Source organism: Rhopalosiphum padi, chromosome 2 (genome assembly GCF_020882245.1).
Source record: "Rhopalosiphum padi isolate XX-2018 chromosome 2, ASM2088224v1, whole genome shotgun sequence".
Classification (NCBI taxonomy): domain Eukaryota; kingdom Metazoa; phylum Arthropoda; class Insecta; order Hemiptera; family Aphididae; genus Rhopalosiphum; species Rhopalosiphum padi.
This window is the reverse complement of record NC_083598.1, coordinates 40,824,778-40,848,450: the sequence shown is the minus strand read 5'-3', so window position 1 is coordinate 40,848,450 and position 23,673 is coordinate 40,824,778. Positions and strand designations below refer to the sequence as shown.

The 23,673-nt window shown below is 29.5% G+C and overlaps 1 protein-coding gene across 4 annotated transcripts in view; it reads right to left on the bottom strand.

Moving 5' to 3' along the window:
• LOC132919268 (uncharacterized) overlaps nt 1-23,673 on the bottom strand; it is a 58,672-nt gene that overhangs the window by 15,488 nt on the left and 19,511 nt on the right. For 2 of the 4 annotated variants that reach the window (XM_060980695.1, XM_060980696.1), the window contains exons 2-5: nt 18,250-18,360; nt 14,008-14,044; nt 7,949-8,118; nt 6,381-6,566 (exon numbers count right to left, since the gene is read on the bottom strand). In XM_060980695.1, coding sequence (XP_060836678.1) covers nt 6,381-6,566; nt 7,949-8,118; nt 14,008-14,044; nt 18,250-18,360 — 504 coding nt within the window. Of the gene's footprint in view, nt 1-6,380; nt 6,567-7,948; nt 8,119-14,007; nt 14,634-18,249; nt 18,361-23,673 lie in introns of those variants that run through there. The other 2 variants (XM_060980690.1, XM_060980694.1) reach the window with 2 other exon arrangements.

Here is a 23,673-nt window from a genome sequence, read left to right as displayed (position 1 = left end):
TAATAAACAATTTGTATTGTGTAAGCACTAAGCCGTGTTTAAAAAGTATGTTAATTGAATCTATAATTAAAATCATTTCTTTTTGTACTCGAAAACGTCGGGCTTACAATGAATTTATTTACTACTGTATAAAATAATTTATATTTATATAATATTAACATATGATTCTATAGTGCGTGTTGTATTCGACAAAATCATTAGCCAAATACAATTGACAAATACATTCGTGCACAATACACGAACCGCAGGCGAGCGGCTCGTATAATATTGTCATCAACATTTCGAAATCTAACCTCCCTCTTCCCCAAAAATGGCTTTCGTATCGATCGCGTTACTTCTGTACAAATATATACATAATGAAATATATATATATATATTTATACTTGCGAATATATACCTAAGACCTAACAGCTGCGTCGTGAACTTTAGGTCGTTTTTATAAGATGGTTAAATTTATTTTCGCTCTCGTCTATCACCGACAGAATGATATGCGCGTTTGATACTTATTATAGGTACCTACATATTATTAAGAACAAGTTCGAAAATTCCACACTTACCGTTATGTGTTGTTATATATTATACCATTATGTACACATCGCGAGACGCGATGTACACGGCCCACGCGCCGATTGTCTTGCGTGGACAACGGTGTTGCAGACGACGACCCCAACGTATAATGCCTTTAATATAATATAATATAATGTCTGTCTGCAGAATCCGGCACGTCTCTTCGCGGAGCTTGGACCGAATCGTGGTATATTAAATTTATATATTATACGATAAATAACAAAACACCTCACTGTAGTTGTCGTCGGACATTCGATAGTGTGCCTATATATAAATAAAATAACGCGATGTTTGACGAAAACATATACGACGACCGTATCACACCGACGGACACCCATCCAGTTCACCGGAATTACACGGACTGGACTGGACGCGTTATAATGTATTTAATATAACATATACACTCTGTCTGGCGCACGCACGCTCGCCCGTGTGGTAGTAGTACACCGGTTATTATTATACCAGCCGATCGATCGAACGCCGACTCTCGGTTTTTTTTTACTCCTTCGTCGAGCGTACATATATACTATACCTTCGTATAATATATAATATAAGTGTATTATTATTATTATTATATTCCTTCCCTCCGTCCGTCGTCGATGCTACAGCTGCAGCGGTGTGCTCGCCGCGGTCGCTGTCACCGCCGCCGCGGCCGAGTCCGTCGGGTTTTCTAATATTTCAGTTTTCTCTGCCGTTCACTCCCTCCTCCGGGTCACCAAGAATTCCGTACAGTCCGGCAAACAATGAGACGGAGACGTGATTACACGCGCCAATGTTATTATTATATTATTTATGTATAGTGTACACCTATAAATATATATAAGATACTGTACCGACGGCGAGCGTATATGTATATATAATGCATATTACATAATATACGAATTTAGTACGAGTATTAGACATTGTGATCGATTTTTTTTTTAATTTTTACATTTTGGTCTAAAGTATATATATATTTTTTAATTTTATTATTATTTTTTTTTAAACCGTCATCGGAATAATTATATATGCGTAGGTATACGCGACAATAGGAAAATCACCCAATCGTTTAGAAATTGAACGCGTTGCACAGGTCGATTCGCTTGAAAGACGGTATTTTATTATATTATGATATTATACATAATTATTTTGTGGAGACATATCATAAATCATAATAATATAACCCAATTACTCGATAATTATCTTTAATTATATTCAACTACTTTTTATACTATATTTGTAGGTGTCTTAAAAAATATCATTTTTTTTGTACTAGTAAAATATCATCACCATATTTAAGATGAAAAATAATAAGTATTCTCTATTAATTATCATTTAAATTTCAGTACTTACAAAAAACTTAGTTCACAAAATATTTGTATGTAAACTTATTACAAAAAAATATGCATACAAATATAACTAATATTTTAACTAGCTATGCCTACAGGTATTGCAATTATTTTTATTGAAACTCAATTTAAGTTGAAAGTCAAATCTTTCTAAATTAAGTAAAGTGAACAACATAAATTGATACAAATGACTAAGTTTTTGGAGAGCTATTGGTATATACAAAATTGGAAATATGTTAAGATGTTATAATTATAATGAATAATGATTATAATAATTAGGTAGATAATTTATCATTCCTTAAAATTATATTTATACATATATACTTGTCATTATGTTTAATGAACCATTTCATAATTTCTAAGAAACTATCAAAACTGAAAAATAATAATGTATCAACATTCGACGGATTTTGTTTAATGTGTTATTATGTTTCTTTTAAAACTTACATATATCTTAACTGTGTTTACCACTAATAATGAATTTTAACATTATTTTAATAATAATTACCTACTTTGCGTCTATGTCCATAATATTGCTTAATCATTATTAGAACAGTTAATAGTTAAACAATTTATGAATTATATAAGAGTTTCATTTTAATTTTATAAATCACCTTAACAGCAGGTGTTGAATTTTTAAAAACAAAAATGCATAGATGAGTGTCCAAGACATTGTATGGTTAATGTACATAGCGTCTATAGCACTCAAAGGGTTAAAATTCTTGACAGCGGTTTGACACTTAAATCAAAGATTATTGCCATAAACATATTATGTATATTCAATCATTTATGGACATGGACCTAACCAATTGTAATAACTGTTAGATAATCCTAAAATTTTAGTTTTAAATAACCGATAGGTACATATATAGTAAGTAAATATTATTGTTTATTTACTTAGAGAAAATAAACAAGAAATAAAGAATCTAAAGAATATCAACTTTTATATTAATAATAAATTATAGAATATTTTAAAATTTCCCAAAAACACTCATTGCGTATTAATGTTAAATAAATACGCAGTGAAATGTTAATGCAATATAATACACGATTTTGTACGAATAGACATTTTTAAACGAACTAAACGAAGATATTTATTTTTATTTTTTAAATTAGCGTTAAAGCATATTATATATTTATTTAAATGTATACATGTTTATTTTTTCAAGGCTACGTATGCACAATGTATAAAACCCAATTTTCGCCGAAATCGCATGAAATGCGTTCCTTTGAGTGATAAAACACGAGGGCATAATCGTATCTGCACAGCTATAATACCTGCAGTCATATAACATTATTTCTCCGTTTTGAGTGCTGTCCGACGAGTAATAAACCACAGACCAAGTGCAGTGGCTCACCTTGGGAAGCGCAGAAATAAAAATTGTAAGAAAAATACATTATATATAGGTATTGCCTGCAATGGGTGTGGTGTCTCCAGGTGACGGGAATTATACACTGCTGTTATTTAGAAGTTTAGCTAAACACATATTTCGAGCGCGCATAGTTGTTTTTAACAATAATAAAAAAAATTATAAACAGGTTTTCCGTACTTTATATTATGTACGTAACTGTTCAAATATAAAAGCCCGTGAATCAGTTAATTCGCTGTGTAAACACGAAATTCCAATTTTACGTCGACTGTTTCAGGTCGTGAACGCCGCTGGTAGAAAGCAAATGGGTATAAATACAAAAAAAAACCTGGTTTTCACGACACCAATATATGAGATACAGGCTGCATAAAAAAAATACAGTACGCACGAGTCAAAAGACAAACGGTTTACATACCACTATACGAGTATTAGCAAAAGTCATAAATTGACTTGACTCTTGCGCGTAGTGAAATTCCTGCAGTAGGTGCAATTATTAAAGTATGCATAGGAGCAACGTGCAAATTATTAGGTTAGTCAATTTATGGTCGCGTATAATATGCATGTGTATGTAGTTACAGCTATTCATAATAAATTTCTTAAAAGATAAATATACGCCGAATGCACGTTAAAATAATAATGAATTATGAAATTATAATTACGTGCATTTTTTCTGAACAAACGATATTAAAACAATTTTATCCCACTATACAAATTACGTTATATATATTATAAATTCGATATCAATCAATTTGAAGCATATAAAACACGGTTTAATTGCACGTTTAAAATATTTTTAATAATATATATTCAACCGGTAATAACCATATTATATTAAGGAATTAAAAACGCGTTGTCTAGATTGTCTAGACATTGATATATTAAATCCTATTAAAGAATCCGAATACCCGCCAAAGAAGCATTGTAAAACTCGAATTGGATTTTAATTCGAAACAAATGGTCCAGACCAAAAAAAAAAAAAAAAACTGTGGGACGGCTATTAATTTTTATATAATATACTTGTATAGGAATATATATTGGTATATATATATATATATATATATATATATACCTAGTTTCTTAATGAGTTTGACAAGTTGATGATAATGTGTATAGCCATCACAACCTTTTGATTCATCTAATGTGAACGATTATAATAACAACGTCACGAAAATCTGATACTTAAATACTTTGCACGTAAACCTCTTATAAAAAAGTAAACACGTGTACTTACCGATATATATATATATATACCACGAGCTGCAGATAATGTTATGCGCGCATGATCGTACACGTGTTAAGGAAGTCCGTGCGACATGTAAGAAGAAAAACCGCATTAAGTAGATCTCGAAGAAATGATAAAAAAATATATATTTTCGCAATCACGTAGGTAGCCTATCACAGTATACACACAAGGGGTAGGGGCTAAAGAAATTGTTTCAAAAACCGGTTTCATTTTGAGCTCTTAACGAGCCGCACTTTATGCGTGCGCGCTGGACAAAACTAAATTGCGCCGTACACTCCTCGGGGCGTATACACAATATAGGAGGTTCATATTATGCGACTATACGGCTGTAGCGAGCTTGTAAATCCGAAATGAAAAAATGTGGGTACCGGCAGGCACTGCGGGTCCACGCGTATAGATACGTACCTATGGAACAGAGATACGATCGAAGCAGAAGTATCTCTTATAACCATATAGCATATTATGTAGACACGCGCGTAGATAATAATATTATGGTTTTGTGTAGAGAGAGAAAAATCACAAATAATGGAAATGTTGCGTAACGACGACGTATAGTGTACGTTGTATAATGTATACGCGCTCAATACAATGATAGTTATTATTATGATTGTTGTGGTCGAGTTGCTAACCGTATATATCTATGGGCAGGTGTCTTATTTGACTGCTGGTTATTATTAATCGAACTATATTAATAATAATAATAGTCAATTATTTAACTACGTCACATACACACACGCACATATATATATTATACAGAATACTGAAAGAGAAAAAAATTATTCAGGTAATATTGTATAATATTTGTGGAGTCAATACGATTCTGGAATATCATATTCCATCGACCTGCAATAGCCCGTTAAAATATATGTAAAAAATAAAATGTTTAAAAGTATAGGTACTTAATATTTCCAAAAAATAAAATTTGAATAAATTCATTATTAAAGGAAAAAATGGGGGTGTGCATATTTGGTGAACCAGTGAACCACCCTGTATATAAGTAACTAGTGCCTATTTCGTGTTTTGTATAATGACATTATCGTACGAATAATGTGTGGTCGATGACGAATATTATGCAACACTCAAACATATATAATATCCACAACACTATACATATACATTATATATATATATATAAGATATCACTGCGACATTAGAATAAATATACGATCATCGAAGTATATAGAGCGTAACGTATATAATACATGCGTATTATAGCGCCAGTCACGTACGTGTTAGATAGATCAGAGCTTAGAACATCGCAAACCTTAAATAACATATTATGTAGGCAATCTCCGCAGGACATTCACAGGATATACGACGCGATGTCAATGCACGATACAGCGCAAAATGAACGATTTTGAAAGAACTTATTGCGTTTGAACACCTATTACAATAATATATAATATGTACTGTATGTCATAATAATAAGTAATAATTTATAAACAGTTCTTCATTATAGTGAAATTATTAAATATTATATAAATAACGATTTAATATGATATATATATATATTATACCCTTTAAGTATTATATTGCAAATTTTAAACGATTTTCAGGTATGATAAATCTGATGGATTTAATGGTTTCGGTAATCATCGTACACTATATTTTATATTTTAATTAATTCACGACGTATCAATTTAAAATATATATCTGTACGCACGTACTCGTATACTACGTCACACAGATTTAGAGTTGGATGTACAATAAATCTCAATAGTTATTTTTAATGTTTTAAACGATCGTCATACTTTTATATACTTTTATTATACTAAATTGGTATCCATTTATACTGTGGCTTAATGTTACATATATTTTACTGTGGGTGAATGAATATGTCAATGATGAAATTATAATATATTGTTTACTAACCTTATCGCTGATATCTCCTAGGTGGACCACATCCTCCGTTTCTACGAGCTCTTCTTTTTCTTCTCGGCTTTTGATTTTTTTCTCTCTAACTTCTTTCAATAATGATGGGTTCCCTTCCAGTGAAGATATTCTCACGACCACTTCTTTGGTATTTTCTCCGTCACCTTCGTCACCCAATTGACGATGCTAAATAAAATAGTGAGATATTTGCATTAAATTAACATCGATCGTTATCATTATTATTAAATAATTCTATATGATTAAATTTAAGTAATATTTCTAGAGATAAACGTTTAATTAATCTATAATGGTTTTCCTATTTGTTTATTTATATATTATAAAATTTAAGACAGCGTTCAGCAATCTATTTCCTAAAACGATCGGAAATATTTTAGTAAAAACAGATTTGAAAACAATGTTATAAACTACATAATAAAAACGGCGTTAGTGTGATAAATAATAATATATTATAATATCATCGTAATTTAAAGGTGTGCGTTAAAATCGAAATCGAAATGTGTTGTCAAAAATTATATTATTCCGATCATGTCTCAATTGTGAATTCCGTAATAGTCACCATATGACATTCACCTTCGGACTAGCTCGATTTCTTGCAGGATCATCGTTCTTAAGGAATGCAATATTAGTATTACAGTGATTCCGAACGTGACAGAAAGAATGGATGAATTAATAATTATAATGTAATAATGAATAGGTAAAAGCCGGCTAGAGACCGCGGCCAAAAACAATAGGACCGTTCGCTGAACCCTACTTTATATTGTGTAGAAATTGATTTTTCTTTGACTCGATTCTGCAGATGTTTGTATACCGATCCAGTATCTATACCTAACAACCACCGTATACAGTTTCTGTACTCTTACGTCAATTATTATTAATTTTGTACACGATAACTACACACATGTATATGGTAGTGTGTGTGTGAATGCAGGCGCACATATTATGTATTATATATTATTTTTGATAATATCTACCTTTCACTGTATATACCGAGAACGAATATAATTATTCTGATCTAATTTAACTTGTTTTGTGTGATGTTCCGATGTGATATCCGCGTGAAAAAGACCAATCATAATTCTCATTATATTATTATACGCTAAGAAATCGTAATTATATTACCTCGCAAGGAGCCCGAAGTTATAATATACAGGTATATACACAATAATAGCGGATACAAACGAATTTGTGTTTTACGAGACTGGTTTGAAATGTCTTTCGCAGTTCTATACACATATTATATTGTACGCAATTTTTTTCAATAAGAACCGATATATCGTTACCAGTCCACTCGTACAGAGTAAGTCGGTATAGTGTAAGTCGTGTGTAGAGATCACCGATATAGTCGACAAGCTTTATTATATGAGAATGTTGAATAACGTGTATGCATTGCGAGAAATTTAAATATTTCAAAATAGTTTTTATTTGTTTTGTGATTATCTGCAGTTAATTTTAATCTCGGAGAGCGTAGAAAACAGTATTCTTAATCGATGATATTAAAACTTATCAATTTGTGCAGTCAAGAGTCTGTGCATGTTAATTAAAATTACTTCGGTCTGTTGATGTTCCTGTTTTTCCGTATCTTCGGTCGTGTTAGTTGTAACTATTGGCCCAGAGTCTTCGACAATTTTACCGTCTTCCAACACGACTTGTCTCTTAACTCTCGTTTCGATTTGTTTTTTGGTAGTCAATTCAACTTTTTTCTTAGTCACCCATTCTTCTGAAATTGTGAAAAAAAAATACAAAATAAATAACAAATATATAAGAAAAACATAATGATCAATGGTTGAAAATACAGAGCTCGCAGAGCATTATAAATAGTATATAATTATATAGGTCGAGCAGTGCAACAGTAGACGCGGAAACGGAGACATTTACAATTGCCCACACATTTGTATAATAATATAATAATATATATATATATAATACATAAATGGGCGAATTGCACTTTCTTTGGCAAATTACATGTCGTCGTGTATTTCTCGGTTTGGAAACATTGTATCCATAGTCTACACATACACACATATTTATATATATTATTATACGCAACGGTGTGGTGTGCGTATACACACACATACACACTCGAACTATAATATAGACTAGACTAGGACCCTATTAATCTGTCAACGGATAGTTATGAAATTTTATTAATGAGCATGTATACGCTGCTGTGGAACAAGCGAGAAATATATTAGGGACAAACGTTTTTGTTCCTTCTTTTGTGTACACCGTTTTGTACACTTCGAATGACTATCAATCAAAATTGAAAGACATATTATTAAAAGATTTGATCTACCACCTGATTTTTCGTATGTGTAAAATTGTCACAATTTAAAATGGTGTCAAAATACCGCGGTCAAAAACATATGGCAAAAAGTTACATTGAAAATCCTATTATATATCTGTGTACGCCTATATTTATATACACGATTTCACACATCGACACATAATTATTTTAATTTATAAAATGTATACAATTGAGTTATAAACGATTACGTATGTGTTAAATAAGCAACAAATATATAATATAAGGCCAAAAAAGAGCAATTATTTTTCGTAATTTTTCTATAGTAGGTACATTTGTTTAAGTTTGATTTTATATTTTATTATTTTCTATGATGGCCTTCAGTAAACATTTTAAGTACGTTTTCTATTGTCTGAGAACTATTAATAATTATCGTTTAAAGTGCACAAATTGTTTTTATCTCGTGGAGGATGTCAAGTGTGCCTATACCATATAATATAAAATATAATAAATAAAACTGAGAGAATATATAATATACATATATATATATAGCTTCCATTCCGACGGAAGAATGACGGTGTTTTCTCATCAATAGCAATATAAGGGTGTTGTATACACTTCCACGTTTAGTAGGTATAATGTTTAATTTTTTATTATAATTTCTTGCGATGAATAAAACATTCACACGTAGCCACCAGTCACGTAAGCAATATATAATAATTATTATTATTATCGTTATTGTTTTTTTCGTACTCATTGGATAACAAACGTTTTGACTTCATACATGTAGAGGCCTTAAAAACATAAAAATTTAACAATACCCCGGAGAAAGTACACAATGCTGTTCAAAAAACGTTGCAGACGAACCGATGTTAGAGATGCTTCCGCATGGGATACATTGTGGTAATACGAGTATGCTAATTTTAAACTATAATAGTATATGTAATGTCACAACAGTACATTTAAACGATAATAATAAGCAACTGTTATATATATTTTCTATAAACAAACTTTATGTTATCTATTTACTGGGTTGGGTAAATTTTTGTTGACTAAGCACACATAAAACAGCGTGTGATTTTTTTTCCTTTTTGAAAACTGACTGAAGTAAAAACTATAAAAATTATAACAACACATCGTGTAACATAGAATTATTTCATAATATCTATTAATTTTTCGAGTCAGTTACATAATATTGTCTTAATTTAAACAATGTATTTTATTATTATTACTACTATTAGAAAATAAACCAGAAAAAAATTAAATAAAAACTAACTCTGGTTAAATTAGATCATTTGCTGTGTCAAATTACACTCTCAAAAAAATTCGATAACCTTTGTTAAGTTAATCGTATGTAACCGGTTAAAATCTGTATGATCCTAATATTTTATATGTTATATATATGTAGTTTATAGTTACGTCAATGAAAGGTAATTTTAAGCGTGAACGGGTAATAAATTATCGATTTAAAAATTAAATAATAATTATTATGTTTTTTTTTTTTTTTTTAATCAGTGTATTATATGCGATTGAACTTAATAGTAATACTACTGATGTTGACTAATGTTTACTAATGTTGAAGTAATTTCAAACACATGTTTTCGGATTTTTATTTAAATTTTAGTCTAAAGCAAGTGTTAGAACACTATTTACTTTATCTTCAATACATGTTCTTCATTAAATTATAAAAATACTCATTAATTTTTATTTTTTTAAATGCATACTTTAGACTATTTATTGCTAAAATAATGTTAATGTATTATGGGTGTATACTGTATATCGTTTATTTAATGCTGGTTGTAGTCGCTGCTAGTTAGTTTATACCTTGGTGGTTACTGTTTAATAGTATCTATAAGTGTATAATATAAACCATATTTTATAAAGAAGTTAATTGCACACTATGTATAATGATTGCAAAACACAAATAAAAACAGATTTTTATCCATCTATTGTGTTTTCGGTACGTCACGAATATTTAGCTAACGTGCGAGAAACAGCACCTTGACGATTTGTATTGTTATTCTCGTTACTCTCAATACGTTATTCCTAATAATATTATTTTGCCTCTTGTTTTTAAGCTTTATACTAATCAATGACTCGTGAATGATGTTTATTCGAACTTTTTCTATTTTTAATTTAATTTAAAATCCCGTGTAAGATTCGCACATCATAAATTATAGTATAATCATGTAAAATATGTGTTAAACAAATGAAAGGAATCAATAGGTTGTAGTATAATATATTAATGTAGGTTTATCTTTAGTTGTACAATATTATAATAATTTTCATGGTACACTGATCATCTTATTCCAAGCCACTGACGTTTAATCTCCACGAAACCACCAACACCCAGTTTAGTAACTAGCGCTAGGTCAGTGAGATTTGACACCCATATCAATTATTGGCTAATCATATTTTATCTTTTAATTGCATGTTTATTCGTCTGGGGAAAAAAATGGATTTATTTAAGTTTCACTTAGCTACCTACAATTTATTTAGTTTATTTTCAAATTGAGCTAGTCTAACAATTTAGTTAACCATAGCATTGTCGACGAGTAGGCTAAAGGCATATACTATATACCCTACTATATTATATTAATAATTGGTGTTCTAAAGATAGGTATTAAATATTATTTTCTTCAGAATGTAAAAAGACGGTACGCTTCTTATTTCTAATCTATTTATAAAATATATAAATCGATGTCAAGCTCTGATATCAATGATTTTTAGTATTATTTTATATTATTTTTATAATGAGCTTATAAATTATTTAAATTTTTAAGCACTTTATATGACGGAATTATAAATCACATTCTGTTCACATAATACCGGTTAAAATGTAACATTTCTTAAGGCATTGGTTATAAACTTATAAACGTATTATAGGTAGATAAAAAAAATCAAAGTTCCTGTATGATAAATACATGTGTTTTATAGTAATGTTTATTTGTTGAAAATTTATATTCGTGCTATTGTTTAGCTTACTTATTATTTTATATAGCATATTATTCTTGTTTAATATTAATCTTTTATTAGCGAACATATGATTTCATAATAATCCAATTATAACTTATTATTGTATTAATTAAGATTTAAAATATACGTACTAAATATGTTTATTAGATATTCTTGAGATTTGAGAGTAGTGTGCAAAGTTAAAAGTTTAAATTATGTATATATGATACTATAGCAATTAGTAATATTAATTATAATTTGGATTGTGACAAAGTTTATAGTCATATCGAGTAGAAATGTAACAATTAAATCAAACATACCTGCAATTATAATTATTTATTTAAATGTTATCTGTATTTTTGGGGACTTATCAACTTGTATAAATATATAAAATATGCTTTAGTTAAAGTTTCTAGTAAATTATAACTATAAGTCAAATTTTTCAACGGTAGTTATTTAACTTAGGTACCTTACTATAATAAATTAAAATATTTATAGTTTTTACAGTTACATTAGTACATTTTATTACTGTTTAATGTTTTAGTAATAAATTAATAAATATTAATCACGCATAATAAATTTAAGCATCAGAAAAGTTGTACTCGATGACCAGTGTAATTGTACTACTCATAAATAAAGTAAAATGTGTATTTTATTTCGTTTAACATACGTTTAAAAGTATCTATGTGAGTCCTACTATAGTTCGATTGGATTTATTATATTATTCCAGGGAAAAAATGTATGTCAAATAAAGTTTCATTATTTTATCTAATTCAGTAACAATTGTACGTCATACTGGACGCTGTATAGTTTTATGAGTTCATTTTATTACAATACTTTTTGTGAGTTCAACGATACTTTGATGTGAAGGTATCGTAAATATCTATGGTTAAAAATTACCATATTCATAGAAGTATTAATGTATAATCGTATAGATTTTGGGATCGTATTTCGCGTTTTCTCTTGTTTTCAAAATGTTTATTATTCATCTCGTGTCACGGATGTGCAAAGAACATTATTATTATTTCGAAAATCGTTTATCGATGATGTACTGACGCCAACATAATGAATTCGTGTACGTGAAACGATTTCTAAAGTCCAATGGATTTGCGTCAGACACGCAATATTGAACTGGTTGAAAATATTTTTATTTGATTTAAGGCATGTTGGTGGTGTATTTACTATTCATCTGTACATTGTGATCTGTATATACATGCTATCACAATCGATCAAAATGTGTGGTTGAGCCTGCTTATTTGACGGGTATGCAAATTTAAAAATAAACATTTTTGCACTAATGACACTAACATTCCACACGGGGAAAAAACTTGAATAATTGACCACAGCATTTAGATTTATTGACGTTCTATTTATTGCGATTTGTAATGGTCAATTGTGGCCAGTTCTGTATATTATTTATATGCATGTGTAGCCGTACACCAATGGTACCAAGTATATGAGAAACGCACTTATATTAACGAGTTCAGCGCTAATTATGTTCACGGTTAAACGCTGCAGATGTTACTACTATCTAGTACGTGTCTTAATTGAATTTTAAAAAAAATATTAAAAATTAGTAGAAAATGAGAACATCATTACTCTCGAGTCACGATAATTACTATGTGTTGTATATTTATGTTTTAAAGATTTAAAATACATAATTCTGAAATACTTATTGAAATAAGCACTCGCAGGTGACCAATACTATAAAGCTTGATATCGTAGAGTGTAATAAAATCCGTAAGTATACAAGGCTTAGTATATAATAATATATTATATTATATTATACCTTATATATACTCCATTCTGGACTGAATCTAGCGTGGGATTGGTTTTTAGTTTTTATGCATAGAGAATAAAGAAATTAAAAAATGTTTCTAAGCACTTCACGAATCACCACCTATTTTAACATACGGAGTAGGCATATTTATCTTTAATGCAAAATAATACAGTAATATTCTATTTTAATGATGCAAGCGCTACATGTTATACTCGAGCTATGTAAATAATATTATAGGAAATATTTATTTCGTTCGTATTTTTCTGAAATGTATCATATAATCAAAATAATGCACTCGTCGTCTCGTTAAATGCGATTACCGCGTGTCACTGTATTTACGGAGTTCGGTTAAATGTAAATACGGCAATATAGTTCAGATATTTAGGGCGGATTTTTAGAGAACCTAACCTACACGAACGGTTATCAATATGATGACTTATAAGTAAAAAAATCTTCCGAAATGGGTCTATACATCATATGTATACGATATTATATGGGTACGGTGCACGTTTTCAGTAGATATGCATGTTATAAGTAAATTGCAACGAATATAGAGAACAACAACCTTAGTAATAATAATATAAAATAATAACAGTAATAGTATATAATTAAAATCATATCGGTCTTACCTTCTTTGGTGGTGGCAATCAGATTGTCCGGATCGACCTGCGAAAAACAATACGACGAGTTATCAGACGACACGAACGATATGGACGTGGTCGAGGTGGACCTGTCGCCGGGGCTCTTGGCCGGGTCGACAACTCCGCCGTACCTCGCAGACCCATTATCGGGCGACGTCGGTGCAGGCACGATAAGTATGACTACCATTCGAAAGACGACGTGTAACCAATATATACTTATGAATATATAAACGACGGCGTTATGACGGACTTTATTTGCGGGTTTGCGTGCCGGACCAACGCCGATTTACCGGCGATAATCCGCGATGTCGCAACGATCGTAACAGCACATCGCGCGTGGGAGGTACATGCGCACAATAAACGGTTATAATATTATCGTGTTATTTATGTCATATATTATAATAATAATTGTACCCATAGAACTGTCGGAGGCATGAGAAATGAATAAATACGAAGACGATTTGACCGCCGCGTGTGTCACGCCGCACACACACCGACCGACGCGGACGCGGACGACGACAGTGAGAGGGGTCGGACGCGGTTATTTTGCCGCCAACGCGCGAGCGACGAGTAAGCCGGCGGACGGACAGACTGCGCAGAGCACCGTGGCCGCGCTCGGCGGCATATCCTCCTCTTACCGCGCGCGCGTTCCATCCGACGCGAGCGCTCGCGCACTTCCACTTTCTACCTATACACATACACGTGCGTGCGTACCACACGGCGCTCATTCACTTTTCGCCGGCTGCGAATGGACTGTTACGATTTCGTAGGGTTTTTTTTTTTTTTGTTATTATTATTCGCCCGAGTTTTTGTTTTACGGAAACGCGTGTCGGTGAAAAAATAGAAATGAAAATCAGTGTCGGCTCTCGACGCAATCGATACACTCTATTCACACCGCTAGCGATCACGTACCATAATACAATATTGTGGGTAGATACTTGTTAATAATTTACGTAATCTTGTTTTTCCGTGTTTTCCGCGAGCTACGGCTTCGAGGTCAGATTGATTTTTTTTTTTAAATCCTTTTATTTGTCCACGTGTATCAGGATATTAGACTATACAGGGCGATTCGCTAATCGTGATTACCTCCATTTCTTCTTTAATAATGAATTAATTCAAATTCCGATTTTTAGAATTGCTAAGTACCTAGGTACTCGAGGACCGTATATTCGACTATTTAGGTTCGCATGCCGTTTAAAGAGTATTCTGTTGTGATAAAGAATTCTTTTTTGGAAAATTAAGATGTACTTATATCTAAATGAAAATTCAAATGAGTTGTTTATGTGTTATTAAAATATATATACCAAGAACAATAATAGTCCTTAAAAATGGTTTTACGAAATTATAAAATATATATTGATAGATTAATACCGATATTAATTACTACAATTTTTAAATCACCTATGTTCTCGTATATTTCAAATCCTTTATTGTGGATCTATTATCTTTAATACACAAAGTTAAATAACTTAAAGCTATTAGTTAAAATTTCAGTTAAATACTCGTGCATCACAATTTTCAGAAGTTATCTATAATTAACAATTTATAATAGAATAATGATAAGTCTTATTTGAAAAAAAGAAGTTATATGGATGACCACAGAATACTTCTTAGATAATGTTAACATCTAAGTATTTAAAAATATGGGCTATGCGTATATTTCAAAGTTCTAAAACTCAGAATTCGAATAAATTCATTATTTAAGAAATAAATGGGGGCGAGCATGCTTGGTAAATCATCCTGTTTAATATACACGCAATATCGACACTCTATTTATTATAATATATACTTGTATATTGTAGGCATACTATTATACTGACCGCTACCACGTATGCATGCTTAACCGGAAACTCGGGATTCTGGTATACTAAACGTTGTGCGGTGTTCGTAGACATATAAATTATAATATATTACAAGTATATATGGCGGTATCTGACCTGTTGATCGAAAAACGAGTCAATGCGCGCATAAAGGTCGACACGGGTCCAACTACGACACGTTTATGCGGTTTTAAATTCTATAATGTCTATCCATAATAATAATATAATATGTGTCACTTATGCAAATGGAAACTATTCGAAAATCCATTATTACCTATATACTCGTACGCACGACATTACATTCTCTCCATTCTATGTACAGATTTTCAAAAAAACCTACACAACATAATAAAAATAAGTAATATATTTATTCAAAGAGTTTACGTTTATGATCTTAATTTCGAATTCTAAAATGAACGGTGGTTATCAACGTCGAGGATTTAACTATACGTACGTTCAAAAATTTAATTGTGATTCAATTACATTCACAAAAAAAAAAAATCATTACATTTAATTATATTTCATGATTAATTATAATCTGGAGGATAGTGGAGGTATTTTTTCATATTATGATTATGTTCTAATTCGAGGTGACAATCGTAATAATGTACTCTAAGAATGTTATTTTAAATATATTTGGAATAATATTATACCAAAAAAAAAAAAAAAATGTCATAGCAGTTAAAATGACAAAAAACGAAACGATTTTAAAATCACAATATATTTAAATGACTTTCTGATTTTTATGATACTATATTGTCTTCTAGTTTATATGCAATTTTAAATTATAGTTAATTATATTATAGCAATGAAAATATAAACTACTAAAATGTTTAATTACTATTAACTTTGAATTTGAATTTATATTAATTACCTATATTATGTTTCTACGTTATAAACGTTAACAGCTTTTTCCTTTTTTTAAAATAATATAAATAAATTTGTTGCAATAAAACAATCAGAAAAACTGCACCTAGAACGCTTTCGAGAGAAAAATTCATCATTTACGCCCGTCCCAATGGCTCACCCGAAACCACAGTGGTTTGTCCAACGCTCGTGTATAATATGTTCGTTTTTTGTTCAATTAACTTGTACAGTTGTTCGACTATAATAATTGTCATTAAAATATGGATATAGAGGTACCCAGTTATTTTTGTAAGAATTTACGCGATACACCATTATACGGGTTTTATTACTATACGTATGATACGGTAAATTATGTTAATTAAGTACCTATACAATATAATATGCACAATGGTGTTTAATGTTGTTAAATAAAATACATTATTGTACACGCAACAGCCATGAGATTTTGATGTTATAAGTACTAGGTACGTACTTTAGACAATATAAATATACAATCATATGGTAAACTAATATTATAAAATACTCGGTACCTACATAATATTAGGTACGCGCGGAATGCAATAAAAAAATAAAAATATGGGCTTAACAATAAAATATTTGCTGCGTTTACAAATGTGAATAATATTTTGAACAACTAGAAAGTGTACAAACAATAAGCCAATGTACTTATACGGGTTAAGCATTTTGACATGTTATCTTGGAGAATATTATGACACTACACAAACAACATGTATTTATAATGTATGTACGGTGAAAATGACATATTATTCAAATTATGACCTAATAATACTTTATAGGGATTCTATAATATATTGTCACAGGTCATAAATTTCATATTACCTGAAATTTCCGTATAGAAATCTTACGACATTAATTTTGGTTGAAATATTTTTGAAATTGTTTAGAGTACCTATATTTATAGGCATTCCAGATAGTCTTCATTATTTCTACATCAATAATGAGATTAAACCAAAACAAAATGCAGTTAAAATTAAACACATTGATAAAAAAATAATATAATAATATAAAATAAACTATAATATAACTATTATATTATGCTAAATATATTGTGGATAGTATATACTATTACTTATAATATAACTTTAGAAAATAGAAATTAAAGAAATGCAGACACGTGAGTCATTATAGTTGTCGTACTTTATTGATTATCTCCTCTATCATTATAATATTATGTTATTGCGCCATGTTCTTATTTAATAAATGAGGATTGAAGACGAATAGTTGATCAACCAAAAGTTAACTGATTTTAAACCAATTTGAAATTATAAGTATAGTATTTTATGGGAGTTTTAATCTTTCGAAAGGTATCGTCTTACATATCGTGCCTGCGGTTAAAATACTGCTGTCTAGATTGAACAACATATTTCACCTTTTTTTTATATATATATACATGTTTAAAACACAGATTGGGTTAGGTTATGTAACCATGTAGTTATATATATAAAATAGTCGACTGTCAACATCTATTATTGTTGTCATCGTCACTGTCGTACAGTATAGTGTGATTATGCGTGTGACTTACCAGTTCCAAGTTTTCTGGAGGTTTGGCCTCGTATCTTCTCACGGACAAGGCTTTTCTGTCGCCGTCGGCAGATGTTCTGAAACCGACGGTCCTGCTCGTCACTTCAGTCATCTGAAACATTCGACGGTTTAATTTAGACCTATATCACTATATATTTAATATATATATATATATACAAATTATTGTATTATATGCTGCTCGTATATATTATACGAGTAGTGAACCATACGCCGCGGGTGGTAAGTATAATGTATAATATGTATATATAAGAAATGTTCCGGGCCGTTAATGCCGGAACGGTGTTTGTCCTCGTGTAAATACAAACAAAAATAATAACTCTACTTATCCTAGGCATATAGATCATACAACGGACAAGTTAATCCGTTATGTAAGGGTGACAAAAGTTAAATAGTATAATAGACAGTAGATATTCATAATAATTACGCAAAATACATATGCGCGAACAAATAATAAACTAACTGTATAATATGTGTCAGTGTTAGGTAACTATAGTACTAATATAATTTTTTTTTTTTAGGTATTTTAAAGAAAATTTGATTATTTATATTTTGTATACCTAAAGTATTCTAACAAAGGCGATTTCATTAAACAGACCCATTGTATAACGCGCGGTGATATTAATGATGACGAAGAAGATATCCCGCGAAAAGTGATGACACTAGACTATTAGACTCGGACAGTCGCTATAATACGAACATATAAATTACAATACGAACCGGACTTTAGTGAGATTGATAAATTGGTAGATAATAGCGAACGCCAAAATAAGTTTGTATTGATGGTGAATTTCCAAATATTGCAAATATTTATTAAGCATAGTTACAAAATACGATTGATCCCAAATTGTTTCTATGGTTTTTATTTTCGTGAAAATATATTATCTTAAAATGTGTAATAACTAACAGGCGAATGCTGTCAACATATTTAAAATATTATTAAGTAAGACCTAAAATATGTATGTTAAATATCTAATGGTTATTCTGTATCTATGTACATGTTAAAGTACGGACATAGGTTTTCGTATTGAGTTATTTTTTAATAACACTATTATTATATAATCGAGATTAAAACATAAATAAAAACTCAATACAATGTTAATGAAGTAATCCCATCACACGGTCCATGTAATACACTTTAAGCGGAAAAATTTTTCTTGATAAATATAATAATGGCAAACGACGACGTTAAGATCGTTTTAAAGTGCAGGTAAACGCGTACAACATCGTAACGTTTAGAAAAATGATGTTCAACGGTTAGCAGCAAGCAACCGTAATACACTCGCTTAAAAGGTAATTATCAAATGGTAGTCGAGGGGCAATAATTACAGTTGATGCTCTGTTCACGTGCGAACGAGAAGTGTTTTTTTTCTTTACACAAGTTGTTTTCTTCGACACAATGAGATTAAACGTGTAATTATTATTATTATTACGGTGCGTACAATAATTATATATATACCCATGGCACGCAATTTCTTTTCATAAACGTATTTTTTCAACGCGTATTAAGGAAGTTTAGTTTCAATGTTATAATACATGATAGCATTACACGAATACGATTCTGGATTTACTTAATTTATTATGAAATAACTTTCAGCGGTGTTTTAGATAAGTAACTCAGATTTATGAAGATGCATTAAATATACAAGTATCGGTGGCGTGGTATAGAAATTATAGTTCAAAGTGTAATAATATCTGTAAGTCATTCAAAATTAATAATTTTCAGTAAACAACTAAAATCCTGTTTACCATTTGTAATTCCGGTAGATATCAGAAAAATAACCTATACTATTACTTATGTTTTTGGTTAACTTAAAATTTAAATTGTTTTCATGATTATACCCGCTATTAATCAATTGGTTTTAAGTTTTTTTTACCGAAATATAGTTATTTATGTTATACAAAATTCGTATAAACTAGCGACGGCGTGATGGCTAGGCAATATATGTACATTCTTCTACGACATCTTAAAATGCCTGTACTATAATGCATTTTTTATTATCTTTTATAGCAATTATAACAAATAATTAAATCTAAAATGTATATTTTAAATATTATTATTTCGACATTCCATAAGTAAGTATTAAAAGTACGTCCTTAATTTATCTTATTCTACTTAACAACCTGCATAATATTTCTATAATACAATATTACATACTTACATACACTTTTTTTATACACTAATGTACTAATATAAAGGTTCACAAATATTTCATGTATTTATAAAAAGTCAATAAAATTAAATTAGAACAAGCTAAACATTCCTTTTATAAATTAATAATACAAAGAAAAAAAACCATATTTTAAAAATTTGTCGTTTTTCCGAATTCGTACATAAAACTATTGAAAAATAATAAATGTAGTAATCGCTGCGAAGAACACTGGAATTGTTACCACGTTAATTATTTTACGACGTCGCACGGTTAACTTGAAGTGGTAATGAGAAAGGTAGGTTTTTAATAAGTAGAACGCTTGTGTTTAAAATATAAATAATTATAAATATTTTATTACTCATAAGACAATATAACAAACTAATATAGCTTACTGCTATTACACAATTCCACTAAGACCAGAAATGACTAAATATACTCGTGGCGATGTGGCTGTTACAAATGTCCACGACGAGTAATGGTCTTACATATGGGGTAAATAGACAGTCTAGAACTGTGACTACCTTCTGATCAGTGTTTGATGCTTGACTTGTATTTATACGAGTCTTATCACTGCTGTATGGTGACGTGTTGTTAATAATAAGAAGCCTATTATAGAAATCTGCTGTTAACGTAAAATGTACTGTTTAGCGTAAAACGGAAAAAACATGTTATGTTTCTTTTACCCTTTAACCTCCTAATTTCTAAGAATGCCCATTTCCTAGTCGCACGCAATATATATGTTAATTATATAACTATAATAATATACTGAATTAATGTATTAATTATAGTATTATACTACTGTATTTTTGGTTTATTTCATAATTCACTCAAAATAATGTAGAGATAGTTCTGCTTTAAGCTCGATATGGTTTCATACTTTATTACTATAGTAATCTAACTTTTGCGGTTCAGTAAATTGTAAAGTGTTTGTTGAGAAATTTTTATTTTTTATGTTATTACCTATTTGTACATAAAAATAAAATGTAATACTATTTTATTTTAAAACTAAATGATATTTAACTGTTAAAACTTTATCTTATTGCATTGTTTGTGTTTATCTAATCTATGATAACAATATATATTTTCTAGTATTATAATAATGCAATTTTACAAATGTGTCATATGTGAAAACTGTTATAAAAAATTATTAGGTATTACAATAGTTTTGCTTATTGAATTTTTGAATTACGTTACCACAACACATAAATCATATACGAAGGTCACACATTCGATGACAGATGTATTGTTATACGCTTGAGGTCAGCGGCACAAGACAAAGGATATTTGTATTTTCTGCGAGACAAATGAGATATTAATTTTGGGGAACGGGTGCAATTTCTTATTTGTGTTCCGATGACTATTTTTGGTCTTTTTAATAACGAATGTTATTAAAAACAAATCAAAGTGTAAAGAAACATAAGTAACATGACCTCTCGGGGTCATCCATCGACCACACACGTATAAAATCACGTCTTCGATTTTATTGTAAAATAGTAGAATCCTTTTTTTCTATTCTGTAATTAAACTCTAATAGATATTTGTAAGAATAACATTTTAACAATGATAATTGCCATTTTATCGTCTATAGGAAAATAAAACATAGAAATTACTTAATTTCCAAGTACGTATTATAGCAACTGTAGCTACAGTCAGTAATTGAGGCCTGTGGGTACTATTTATATGTAATATCCAAAATGTTAAGATTATTAAAAAATGAAATGTTTGCTTTGTTCTTTAATAATTAATAGGTATACTTAATGAGCTGTTTGAAAATAATTTTTGGTTTCCATACATTCTAAGTAAAATATAATAATAATTATGTAAATATTAATTTTCCTGATAATAACGTGAGAATAAAAACAATTGGTGTGATAACTTTAATAAGTACTTCATCACTCTATTATGATGTGTTAAAAACCTTAGAAACAATATATTTTAATTTTTTTTATAATTAAATATATATTACATGACTTCAGTTCTACGTTATATTATTACATTCAATAAAAATAATTCAATAAATATTATAATACAACACAATTTGTAAAAAAATTTTTTAAGAAATATATATGCTATTACATTAATCTATACTTTAATTATTTTTAGGTTTAATATAAAAATAACTAAGATTGTATTAACAAATAAACAATTCATTTATATTTTAGATTATTAATTAATTTTCTCATTAGCAATGAATTTTTTTGTGTTTCAAGATATTACTGCGTTCAATAAAATATTTATAAAACATAATTTAAATGGCTAAATCCTATTTTAATCGAAACAATTCAAAGTCGATATTCGTAATCCTTTAATGTATACTCAATAGTATCATATTTGACATGGCAATATTTATTTTATTATGATATTTGATAATACATTTTAACTGATAAGTTATAACACAATAACATGAACGCATAATGTAGGGAGCACGTATATCACAATTTAAAAGTTAGTTCCCTAATTGTTTATATGTATGTGATATAATTATATAAGAACCAAAAAGTACAATTTAAATACGAAATTACAAGAATAAACAGTTAGTATAAAAAATGAATGAATACAAAAATATGTAATAAACTATTAAATTATAAGATATAATAGTATTTCACATATTATAATAAGTATAAAAAGTAAAAACGCTTAACCATAAAGTTAAGATATTCAACCTATATTTTTATAACAGCTGTAATATATTATAATAAAATTTGTCTTGTAGGCTATAACTCGCGTAATTCTAATTTATTATCATGCCAACGTGATATAAGGTATATAATATATATATTTTTTTATTTTTTTTTTTTTGAAAGAGAAATTAAATAATCTCAAGTCGTAAATAATACTGTTATATGACTATTCAGGGAAAAAATAATAATTTAGTATTTACATAGATTTTTAATATGAGTAATATATATGAATATATAAATTATATAAATTGTGCGCGCGTGTTTTTATCATTAATTTGTTTGTATCTAATGTCTATAATACTAAAACGAGGGATTTGACATACCGACAGACTTTTATTGTCGCAGAGGATTAACCCCATGCCGAGTCATCTGTAGTTTCTAACAATCATATTTCTTCTGGCTGTGATCGCACAGGATATACATTATTATATTTTACATGTATATACGAGTATACGAAGGCAAGACACGAAGCGATAATATAGGTATCGTGTAATAGATAATATGTCTCATTTTATATTATCTTCTTTGAAACGACGTTCCTTTAGTGAGTAACGATTAATAACTATTTTGAAA